The 12,387-nt window shown below is 39.3% G+C and overlaps 1 protein-coding gene across 24 annotated transcripts in view; it reads left to right on the plus strand.

The window, feature by feature from the left end:
* Window positions 1-12,387, plus strand: part of Tcf4 (transcription factor 4) — a 331,562-nt gene that overhangs the window by 249,162 nt on the left and 70,013 nt on the right. Inside the window, exon 1 of one of the 24 annotated variants that reach the window (XM_074069781.1) lies at window positions 8,492-8,646. The exons of 22 other annotated variants lie outside the window; for them this stretch is intronic. In XM_074069781.1, coding sequence (XP_073925882.1) covers window positions 8,578-8,646 — 69 coding nt within the window. In that variant the 5' untranslated portion in view covers window positions 8,492-8,577. Of the gene's footprint in view, window positions 1-8,491; window positions 8,647-12,387 lie in introns of those variants that run through there. One more of the 24 variants, XM_074069778.1, reaches the window with a different exon arrangement.

Consider the following 12,387-nt stretch of genomic DNA (forward strand, 5'->3'; position numbering starts at 1 on the left):
TGATTTGCTGCTGACAGAATGATTATAAACATAGATCTCTAGAGCAGTGGTGCCCCCCAGGGGACATATGGCAATATCTGGAAACAATTTTGATAGTCTCAACTGTGGGATAGGGAGGGGACTTGCTACTGGCATGTGGCTCTAGAGGCCTGGGGAGCTGCTAACCTCCTGTAATGTATAGGATAGCCCTATACATTGAGAGTCCTGCTTTACAAGGAAATATCCAGACCTTGGAGACAAATTCTTGTCCTTGTGAGCCACTTACAGGTTCCCTTCCTTTCCATGTTTTTTCTTATTTTTTTTAAAATGTTGTTATACTATTCTATAGTATTGTCCAGGTATTTCCAATATTTACCAAGCAAATGTGATGTTTTATTTGCAGTGTTGTAAATACAGAGCATTATCTGTGAACCAACTGGAAGGGCTTCAAAGCAGCTGTTAGATATGTTGAATCTTTACCCTAAATACATAGTTACATCTTACCATTTAAAATATTGTGAACTGTATCATTGTAATGGGTGGTTTATTTGAATTATCTTAAAAGGAGTGTATTAAGTTTTTAGTTTCTTAAAGGACATAAAGAGGGAAAAAAGGAATTAGCACAGCAAAACTAAATAATAATTGTTTTTAAGTATTTGGAGGCATTAAGGACGTGGTTTGCATCATCGTTGAATATATTGTCTGTATCAAGTAAAGATTAAAGCAAACATTGAAAACACTCTTCAGTTTTTCTGATAATTCAACTTCTTTCCCTACCGACAACTGGGGACCTTTCTTCCTACCACTGCTGTGCCTTCGCTCAACGCTGGATGATTCCTGGCAGTGATTTGGAAAGTGATTTCGAGACCTCAGTTGCCTTCCTTAGCACACTGTGGAGGCTCTGGTGGCAGTCTTATACCTGCCAACTTTTAGAACCCAGAAGCACACCTACTTCTTAGATGCCAAGTTTTGGAGAGTTGCCAAGTCTTAACAGGAGATTGTGCCACTCTTCAGTTTCCTCCCCTGGCTATCCATGGTTCCCCAAGATTTGATCAGAGTGAAGAGGGAGCCCTGCACACGAATGGCAGCAGTAGTTTGTTGCATGTCTTTGGTGCAGATACACCTGTGCTTACTGCTCGGACCATTGGCTAATGGAATTTCAGTTCCGTTCCATAAGAACACTCAGATTCTTACTCAGAGCTTACTGTTCCTGACTCCCTGTATACCCTTGTGCCACACAGCTATAGTGAAATCACACTGGTGCCTGGAGGTTTCTTTTAGCTATCTTGTGAGTTTGCCCTACATGGACGCTACTTTGGTTTGCTTTTCACATTTTATTGTACAGCATTTTCTGTACACATAATGAGCAACTGCAAAGAAAACTTACTTTTTTGTATGTGTGCCGGGCAAGTAATATAGATTGCCACTTTTGATGATAATTTCTTTTATTTGAGTATTTTTGTTTATGGAAGATGGCCATTTTTTTAAGTTGTAAATTTATTTTAAGAGAACGTTCTTTTAGGGAGCATTGGACTTGTTTTCAATTTTGATAAATCATTTATTGATTATCTGTGTTGGACTCAAAAGTATTTCTTATATTCCAGAAGTTTCCATATAATACTCTGGATAATTTAAAACAATAACTTGCTTACCCATTGATTTTAGTATATGCTTCGGTAAGCTTTCTTATTAACATTTAGATATGGTATTTGTAGGATATAAAATCCATCTTTTGTGCATTATCTTTAATGATTAGGAAAATGGTTTAAAGCTTATAGTAAATCTTTTATTGTAGTATTAATTAATATTCAATAACGTGCATTTTTAAGCCTCAGTTCCTTCTGATGTTTTCTCAAACACCTTCTATTTAATTCTTACTGTACCCAGTTAGACTGGTGCTTCCAGTGTGATCCCATTTCACAGGCTAAGCCTGCTTTCTCCAGTGAGGTTAGCCACCAGCCACATCTGACTATTGCCATTTAAATGTAAATTAATTAAATAAAATTCACTTCCTCAGTTACACCAGCTGTATTTCAAATGCTCAGTTGTCACATGGGGCTAGTGGCCCCTGTATTGGGTAGCACAGCTAGAGAACCTTTGCATCATTATAGAAAGTTCTCTAGGAAAATTCTGGTCTGGGACATGGGAGCACTTAGGGATTAAATGACTTGCTCAGGATTGCATGGCTCATGACAGAACTAGATTTCCTTTTGCCATATAGTTCAATGTGATAATTTTGCATTTTTCTTACCTTTATAGCAAGTAAATATCTGAGGAAAGAATTGGCATTTTAATGCTACCTTATACCATTTTAGTGTATGCTTATCTCAATTGTGTTTGTCTCTTTTTAATTTAAATTTTAAGCTTGATTTAGACAAATTTTTGCAAAGATACAGCTCCTTGCCTGCCAGCACAAATGGGGGACTCTGAATCTCCTTCCTCTTCATCAACCAGTGAGATTCACCAGGAGAGGATCCTCCTTGTCGTAAAACCTCCGTGCATACCAGTTAGCATATTGTAGACGACCAAGAAATGTTTATGCAGCCAAAAAAAAAAAAAAAAAGAGACACATCTACCATACATGCTTACGCCTCCACACACAGGCAAAACCCTTGAGTACAATGCCCATAGATCCAGCCTGCACAGAATTGGGAGAGCCCCTATATCTGTTTTGGCTATTCTACCAAAAAGTAATATTTTATTAAAAACTAAATAATATGTATTTACTCACATAGTAGAAATATTTCTTTAGAATAAATGAAAAAGTCTGTCTTGTCATTAAATTTCTTAGTCCCTATCCAGCCTTTGATAAAAATTATTGATAAAATTATGTCATATCTTCCCAACAAGCTCATAAACATTTAGAGAACAAAGTTTTATCATTTATTTTCTCATTAAAGATTGTATTTTCTGATTAAACATTATATAGGTAGTGATGCTCAAACAGTACTTGTTTAATGAACTAGTAAGTATTAAAACTTTTTAATGTCATGTTTCTCAGGGTTTCTTCTACTCAAATAGGACATGATTTGTAATTCACTAAAATACAGACATACATACATACATAGTGTCTTTTCATTTCCTGCATTACTGAGTTGGGAAATCTGCTTAGTTAATGTTGGCACCAAGGACCACTTCCCATACATACCTGCACTCAAAATTCGATTAATTATTTCTCTGTGATAAGTATAGATGGCTGGGGATGGTCTAGTCTTAGGATGTCATTCAGCATAGGGAATGTGTATTTGTGCCTTGTACCTACCCTAGTTGAATAGAGGAGATGGCTGCAGAACTTTTCCCATCCTCCAGTTGGTGCAGATGGGGCATTGGGAGCCCTAGGAGCCGATAGTGGCACACACTGGCAGGTGCTTTCTCCTTAGGCGTCTGATGGTATATGAAAGCCATGGTTTCTCTAAGTAATAATTATGGTGTTAAGAGGCGTTTGTGTTCTGTGCACTCTTTCAGCTTGTACCATGTTCAGTTCCTGTTATGCAAATACCACTTTAAACTTAGAAATGCCAATTTGCATTAATATTTTGGTTTCATATAGCTAGCTATTGCATTTCACAAACAAGTGCATTTTAATGAGCACTGGCAGAATGATAGAAAAGGTTATTCATTAAAATCCTATTGTAGAAAATACAGTAGTTGGTTGCCAAAAGTCGTTAAAACAAAATATAATGTGTGTTGAGGCCACAAGGAGTATGTGACCCTTATGGTGTTCAATGCTATAAGAATCAGTGCTATTCATGCCGGCATCGAGGATGGCGTTAATTAATATAAAATGGAGTCCTGCGTAACATTGACATTTGGGTGTATTTTTTAAAAATTTAAACATATTTTACTTTTATGACATCATAAGACCATACATAGGGCAGTCACCTCTGAGTTAACATGAAGGACTTATAGTAGCCATGAACACTGAGTTGTATATTGTTAAATCTTACATTTTGGTGTTAAATCTTAAAGTGGGGTTGTTTTATCTGCTCTATGTTTTCTTGTTCTTCCTTCTAAATCTTTTTAATCAGAATTGTGAGCAATTTTTTTTTTTTTTTTTTGCTGGACAACGTATGAGAAAGTTAAAATTTTTGCAAATGAATTTTCAGAAATGTACCACTTTAACACATACACCTCAAATGCTTCTGTCATGGTTGTCATAGCTTGTGGTTCCTAATTATAATGAGCTTTTTTAGTGCTGTTATTGCAGTTGTCCCTCCCCCCATCCCCCACATGCACACCCCTTAGCTCACTTTTCCCAGAAGGAGAGTTCCAAGCCTTTGAAATTTCTCATGATTTTGCAAATCCACTCTATTTTTGTCGAGAATACAGGAAAGTTAAAACTGGCTGGTAGGATGCCATGTTTTGAATCCAATTTTAAAGCAACCCTTTGCAACCCAGGGAGTGAAGCTGACATCTTTGTATCTGTAATGAAGATAATTATACCTGCAAGGTGACATCACTAGCGAAGTGACAAATGCACTTGAAAACTGAATCCCTGGTCGTCTCTGAATTCTGTAGACCACTTTTGGCATTTAACACTAGACACCTCTTTCATGCCTGCCGTTTGAGAAGTTGCTTTCAGATGAATTTACTAAAGCTGACTGACACAGGGTTAAATTAATTCTTTTCTTTATTACTCAAAGTGATACAGACCTTTCTTGGACTAATGTAGCTTAATTAGTGGTCAATTAAAACTGAACATTGCTGAATTGAAGTTCTTTGATCAAACTCCCTGGCATGGGCTCTCTTTCTTTAACTAGCCACCATCTTGAATTCATTTGGAATCAGTAGTATAAACAAGTTTAAAACTGGTTCTTTTATAAGAAAGTCAGCAGGCTTGTATAGCTGTGGTTTCTTTTTTTACTTCTGTAGGCGGCAATTCAAAGGCACGCTAAGTGAAAACAGTACTACACCCTGAAAAAATACATTTTTAAAAGTAACACTAAATAGTCAGAAAGCAGTCAGTACCCCTCCCTACTCATTTATTTTAGACAGAAGATATATTTATCTGTAAATAATTAATAATCAATCTCCTGATTTCAGTGATTGTTCTGGTTGTTACCAAGAAGGTTAAAGCTCTCTCGTCTCCCTCCAAAAGCCCATGGTTATAATAAAAATGACACATGCACAGATCAACCTGGGTGTTGACAATGGCAGGAGTGGGGAAGAGATACCGTTAGAGGGATGGGCCAGTTGCCCCTAAATTATTCTTACTGCTCTGGAATACATGTTTTGTCCTTGTATCTTTGGATTGGGAGGGAGATACTACTTTATTTACTTGTTGATTTTGTCCTTTCTTTTGGAGAGCATTATTACATTACTAGACTGAAAATAGCATACTTTGTATATACAATACTTGGTTAAAGTATATAGTGGTTCTGCTAGAATTTAGATGTGGTTACCAAAAAAAAAAAAATATGAAAAGAGGGAGGTGTCGGGCTGGGAAATAGGACAGAGAAAGTCACAAAATAACTGTAAGTAGATCAGCATCTTCCTGTTATCCTCTGACCAGTCTCAATATTTAGAACATATATGTTGTTCTTGTGTAAACATAAATTGATGCCATTCCATAGCCCCAATTTTTGAAAGCTTAGCAACCTAAAAATACCATAGCCGATATTCAGTTAGTCCTCTGTACTTTAGAATATTAATTAAAACTGGCACTTTCATACTGGAAATAAAAGTAATAGATTAGGTCAAAATAGGTAATTTACTTGGTCCCTAAATGACTTCTTCTGACTTCAGAAATTTTTAGAGGAAAAGGGAATTTTGGAAATGGTACACATTTTCCTCTAGTATAAATGACAAGATTTTTATTCTTTTCACTACTTATTTTCAAAAATTCTAGTTATAAACTATAATTAAAATTAAAAATTCTATCCCATGACAGAAAGAGAAATTGTTTATAGTCAGTGTGCCTTTCAGCATTCTATCTTGCCTTCTCCCTAAAGGGCTGATTAGGTAGAATAATTGGGGATGATAGCAGGAGGAAGACGACAATTCCATTTAATTAAAGATAATTTATTTTACTTTAAATTGGTGATGTCCCACATGAATAAGAGTAGATTTAGCAGATAGATTTATTAATGGGTACTGACATCTCAGTTGACAGAAAAAGCAAACATTTTCTTTCCTCATTGTTTTTATTGTGGCCCAGCACCTGAAATTGCTGTCACCCTGCTTCCTTTGCTGCTTGAGAAAGCTGTAGATTTTTCCACCAAATATACAATTATTAGTTTATCACCAAAACCAACTTGATCTTCTCCTGAGTTAAAAACAGCCACAAGTTTGAAAGGCGTTTCAAGACCTCAGGTCTATCCTAGGAATAGGAATAGTCCTTGACAGACTCTTACATTGTCTTGTCCGTGGATTCTGGGATAGTTTCAGCATTTTGAACAAGGACTATTAGAGTTCCTGTGGTCTTGGGCAGTGTGTTTGCCCAAATACTCCTTTAAGGGAAACTATACTTCAAGTGTTACTGGAAGTTCCAGATTTTTTTTAAGTTAGAAAGTGAGTTCAAAAATACATGAGCTTATTTTCTTATGGTCTTTTCAGTCTGTCATGGTTTTGAGACAGCATACCTTCAGCACAATTTATAATTCCATAAATCCTGAGAAACTGTCTTTCTGTTTCTGACACATCACATGCTGCTTTTCCAAATTTCATTTCCTTTCAATTACACTATGTTGTGCTTTTTACTTCCCATCACATTCCTGTATTCTCAGTTATGTTTTCTGTTGCTCAGTCGTTTCTGTATGCTTGCCTTGTATGTTTCTTTCACACTATCTTTTTCACTGAATGAATTGCAGACTGTCTGGCCACTTCTTCCTCCCTGGGATCCTCTCCTGCCCACAACTTCCTCTGGTCCTACAGACCCTCAAGTTTGACTTAAAATTACTTCTCTGACTACTTTCTTGCCCTCCACTTCGCATACATTTCCTTTATGCCAATACCCTTCCTTTCCTGTGTCTCTTCAGATTTCAGTGGTGCAGCTTTCTGACTTTATTTTTAAAATGGCCTGTGTAACTAACAATGAAGGGGGGAAATGAGATTTTCTTTTCTTTTAGGGGGATTGGAGATCATGGTGGAGTTTTTATTTTATTTTAAGCAGATGGTTTTATTTTATCCTTCTCTGCCATTTCAGTATTCCAAATTGATGTTAGATCAGTGATGATGTTTTTCAAGGATTAATTTTTATTGAATCTTGATTTTTATGTTGTGGTAACCTTCCCTTCAGCCAAAGCATCTTACTCCTTTTATCTGCCCACTTAACTTGTTGGCTTTAATAATCTGGTCTTTTGGACTTTTACTTTATCCTTGATTTCCTGCTACTTTTATCCATCTCTTTTTATTGCTCTGTTATCCTCACTTCATCTTACATCTTTTCTTCTTCTTTAATTAGTGAATCTATTTATACCTTTCCCCCAAATTAAACAAACAGAAAATGCTGAGAATGGAGAAATTGGCAAGCATTTTATTTTGCTGAACATTGGGGTAAATCTGCTTTAAATTCAACTAACTTTCCTCCCCAGGGTTGTGCAGTGATGAGTCTGGGTAGTAGGAACATGAAAGCAGGCATTCAAATAGATTTAAAATTTATCTTTAATTGATGATGAGAACCCTACATACAAATTCTTAGAAGTGAACCTATATTTATAGTAGGTAAACTCAGTTACACCTGTTGGCTGCAGACTCTGTGTGTGTGTGTGTGTGTGTGTGTGTGTGTGTGTGTGTGTGTGTAGAGGAATGAACTTAGATAGGCAGAGGAAAGAGTATAAGAGAAAGTGACCTGTGGCCAGCCAGCAATGCTGGCCTACAAAGAAATAGACACTTGTATCAAAATCAAGACATACCCTGTAACTCAGTGGTATTTATTCCTTTCCTCTCCCACTTTGAAGCTTTTCTTTCTTTTCTGCCTAGTCCATTATTTCTATGGCAGTTTCACTTGCCATTTTCAAACACCTTCAAACTTTTTGTGTTTTCCTTTACTTTTTGCTTTATTGTTAATAGTCAGAGTTACAGAATTCTATTACATTGGAGGCATTCCCTTCCACAGCAAAAGTCTGGATGGGATGCTTTTGCAAACCAGAGTCTCTTTGATAGTTTCTGTACCCTCAGGACAATATCAGAAGTTTTCAGAAATAAATACCTGAAAGAAAACGGTGCAGTGTTCCAACCTGGAAACTCTTATCACTTTGTCTCTGTAAAAAGGGATTGGCAGAGAGGAGCCTCCTCTCCCAGGAGGGATCCCAGGAGGTAACAAGAACTGGGAGTGGTAAGAGAGAAGCTACCAAACGTAGTCCAGATGCAGCTGGAGCCAGGGGGACGCCTGGTGCTTGGTCATTTGGGTGGCTGGGCTTGTCCCACCTCCCCTCCTTCATGCCCTCCTCCTAGCCTCACTAGGCCCTCCCACCCCCAGGCCAGCCCCAGGCCTTGCAGCAGACATCTGCAGGTCTGAGTTGCATATATCCAGCATGAGGTCGCCTCTCTGCCTCCCATTATGAATTCTGGGCTGTGGTCCTGCTTGCTCCTTGTCTGTCAGATTGCAGTTCTGATGCTGCCAGCCATGTCTGACCAATCAGCAAACAACACCACAGGATGAAATTTAAACAATGCAGATGCTCAGATACAGGGTTATGTTGCCTGGACCACGAAGGGAGAGCAGAGGTAAGGTCAGAGTCTCCCCAACATGGTCTTCCCAGCCTGCCTGGCTTGATGCCTCTTAAGCTGCACTGTGCTGCCTTGACTTTGCCCTATCTCTTCTTCCCTGCCACTCCCTAGACTTTCGTTTTAATTCGCTGCCCCTGTTACTCTACTCCGTTCATTTATTCACTTCCTTCTCTCTTGGCTTGGTGCTGGCTGTCATTACAAATGTTCCTGGATTGCCTGTAGGCTGCAGGTCTTATTCAGGTCTTCTGTGGCCACACTTAGAGGAGGACAGAGCTGCTGGTGATCAAGGCAAATGTATGGAATTACCAGGCCATATTAATTTTCCTGCTGCGGGACAATGGAATTTATCTTTGGGTTGCATCCATGGTTTCTTTCTTGCCACTGAAATGTATTGAATTGTAAATTCAGCTTAAATCATCTTTTTTTGGGATCTGGTTTACTTAGAAAAGATATAAATAGATCTGACCTAAATGAGGAGAAACCAGCCAGTCCTTGAGAATTGGGGGGGAGGAAAAAGAGTTGGTCTGTTCCCCTTGGTAGAGTTGCCAGTGTTACTAGCTTAGGAAGGTTCCCGCTGGCAGGAGAACAACATGATTGTCATCCTCTTCTGTTTTGAGTATTTAGTTGGTCCTTTTATAACTTAGAGTGCTTACAGGGCTCTGTACTCCCTAGTCCCATCTGGAAACGATTTAAACCTCATAAGATCTATAAGACGAAAATATCACATATAATGGGATCGGCCGAAGGAGGAAAACATAGACCCATTGCGTGTGTTTAAGTTAAGTCACTTGTTTGCTCAGAAGCGGCTGCTAGAGGGATTGGAACAAATAGCTGTGTGTGGTGAACGGTTTGGTCCAGAGCTGTGCATTTCACCACAGAATAAGCCTTGGTTTGTAGAACTGACATTCTGTTGTGACTTCCAAATCCAAACAAATCTCTGCAAATTTCTGCCCGATCGAGTTAATAAGAAAATATATACATGCCGAGGCGAGAGTCGCATGCTACTTGCAGTTCTGTCAGTGGCGGTGGAAATAAGAGACGGGTTTTACCTACTGTATTACATCCAGCCAGCAACCGCCAGGACCTCCAGCTCGAAGGGTTTGCTTGACTTTTTTCTTTTTTCCCTTCTATGAGAACAATGGGATGCAAAAAGAGCGTCAGACAGGGAGAGCAGCAGATACGGGATTGGGGTCACTTTTCTTCTAATTGCCTTGTAATTGGGGAGTGGTTTCCACTTTCCAACTATCTCACTGGTGGGAGGAGAGGAAGACAGATGTGGCTTAGTAGGAATGAGCTTTCTCTGGCCGGATGTACCAAGGGACCAGGGGGAGGGTCATTCCCTGCTCCAGGCCTGTGATCTGCTTCACACCTGTGCTCATTTTCCCCATGATCGATGACCTTGTATTAACCCAGAGTGACCTTTCGCCTTTGCCTGTTCTCTGGGCCAAGCTCTTGGCTAGTGGGCCCTCCTTTCTCTCAGATTTACAGGTGGTTACTGGAGCCGTGTACACTTGTTTTTCATGGTGCACAGTGCACTTAGCAGCCCGGCAAGACCTGCAATTTCATCCCTCTCAAGGGGCCAAGAAAGGGGTGGGTAGGTGGGGGTGCAGTGAGAGAGGTTGCTGTTTGCATGTGCTTTTTTATTTTGTGGCTCATATGGTATCAATTACCATTTGATGGCAACTCCAGGCCTGAGGCCCTTTGAATGTTTGTCCTGTGAGAAAGATCTGGAAGAACCGACATATGGTTTTGATTGTGGCAATTGCAGGTTGATAGAATGAGCGCAGGGGTGAGGTGGGTGGGTTTTCCTTCCGGCCCTTTCCACCCTGGGTTGCTAATGTGCTTCGCTTGTGGAACTGGTCTTTTCATCATCCTGCTCCCCCCCCACCCCGGTCCCCCTCTTCACCTCCCAACCACTTCTCATTCCCTGCCCCTGCTTCTGCAGATCCAAGTCACCACCAGAAACATGTGGCCCACGTTAAGGACCCTCAATTAAAACAAACCAAAAAAATTGTCCACTTGCCTGTTAGAATCCCAGGGCAGGTCAGTCCCTTAAGATGTACTGAAAGCTATGCACTAAAGTTAAAAAACAAATTGGAGGGGGGGTTGAGTCCCCCCCAGAAGCTCAGGACATGTTTTTAAATGGCTATTAGTTCAGGTTGTTAAACATTCAAGTGACGCTGAAAAATAGCTATGGAGACTAACGTGTGAGTGTGTGTGTGTGTGTCATTTAAAAATTCACCTCTTGGAATTTGAACGTATGCTACATAGGGCCAGGAGGATGCTGTGTAGGAGTTCTTTGGGGTTCTGTCTTTCAGTACATGTCAGCCCGTAAGATGACAAAGCAAATGCAGAGTGTGTCTCTGAGCATTTGCCTGCAGAAGAGAGATGTTGGAGGCCCATCTCCCGTGCACACTGCCTTCCCACTTACTCAGTTTGCAGTGGTAGGGGGTACCCAGGAAGAAACTCCTCATTACCACAGCTCAGCAGGGATCGCATCTGTGATATGCCAAGGGAAGGTCTGGTATTGGGGAACCGAGAGGCATGGAGGAGAAAAGAACATTATAGACATGTTTCATGTTACCCATGAATTTTTTTTCTTTCTCAGTAACATTTTTCTATAATGCTTTCACATTCACAAGTCTTCTAATCTGTTCTACAGATGGGTTACCCATCAGGATGTAATTTTTTTCACTTTAACTATTGCATTTCAAAATAATAACAATTGGAAGTTTATAAAGTTTGAAGAGATAATGTGTTATCTTGTGAGTAAATATTGCTATTAATATCCTCCTCCTTTTAAACTGAAAACCAGCAAACTAGGACCTCCCTCAAAAAAGCCACACACAAAAAAACATGTTGTCGTGTGCTGCAGCCCCCCGCCCCAGCGCCCCATGAGATGGGAGATGACAAACTATGAATTCTTCAGGCCAGATGATAAACCCTTTCAAATACTGAACACATTTCTTCTTCACATTTCCATATTAGAACTGATCTTTGTTAAAAGGCAGTAAAAAAATCAAAACCTTCACGTGTAGGGAGATGTCTGTGTGTTAGACTCTCTTAAGAAACCAGACCATATTTTTACAATGGTTACTGACTACATTTTAGGATATTTACATAAGGCTACTTCTTTCCTTTGCCCAAGTCTTATCCCTAGTTTGGTAAATGGTTGTGGTTTTTTTTTTTTTCCTAATAATTTTGATAATGGTGAAAAAAAATGCCATTCATAATCTTCCTGCAAGGTTCCTCTAGGATATGTTTGAACTCAGAGCAACCTTGCCATTTTCTACAGGTTTTTAATAATTACTGCTAAAGTATTTAGCTGGCATTTAATGCATATACATTTATAAAGGCTTCACATTTCTGCTTGCTGCTCATACCACTGTTAGCTGCTTTGGAAAAGTGTCGTTTTGAGAAGCCCAATTTGGTGATTTTTTTAAAAAAAAAATACTGCTTTCCTGAAATTTATAGTATGGTATCAGTGGTTCATTACTGCAAAAAGAACTTGTATATGTGTTAGCCTGTCTTGGAACATGTTGGGTCACTTAACAACAGCTGTGCTGGAGGGATATTTGATTTGAGAAGACTTTCTGAATCTTCTCATCCCTATCAACATTCTGGTTTTGAAATGGGAAAATGGAAAAGGGTTTTAGGAAACAGAGCTATCTCAACCTTGAAAAGTATTGTAGGTAGGAATCTTTCAGTGCTGGCCCAGATTAACCAGCATTGCTCATC

The sequence above is a fragment of the Castor canadensis genome, chromosome 4 (genome assembly GCF_047511655.1).
Source record: "Castor canadensis chromosome 4, mCasCan1.hap1v2, whole genome shotgun sequence".
Lineage (NCBI taxonomy): Eukaryota > Metazoa > Chordata > Mammalia > Rodentia > Castoridae > Castor > Castor canadensis.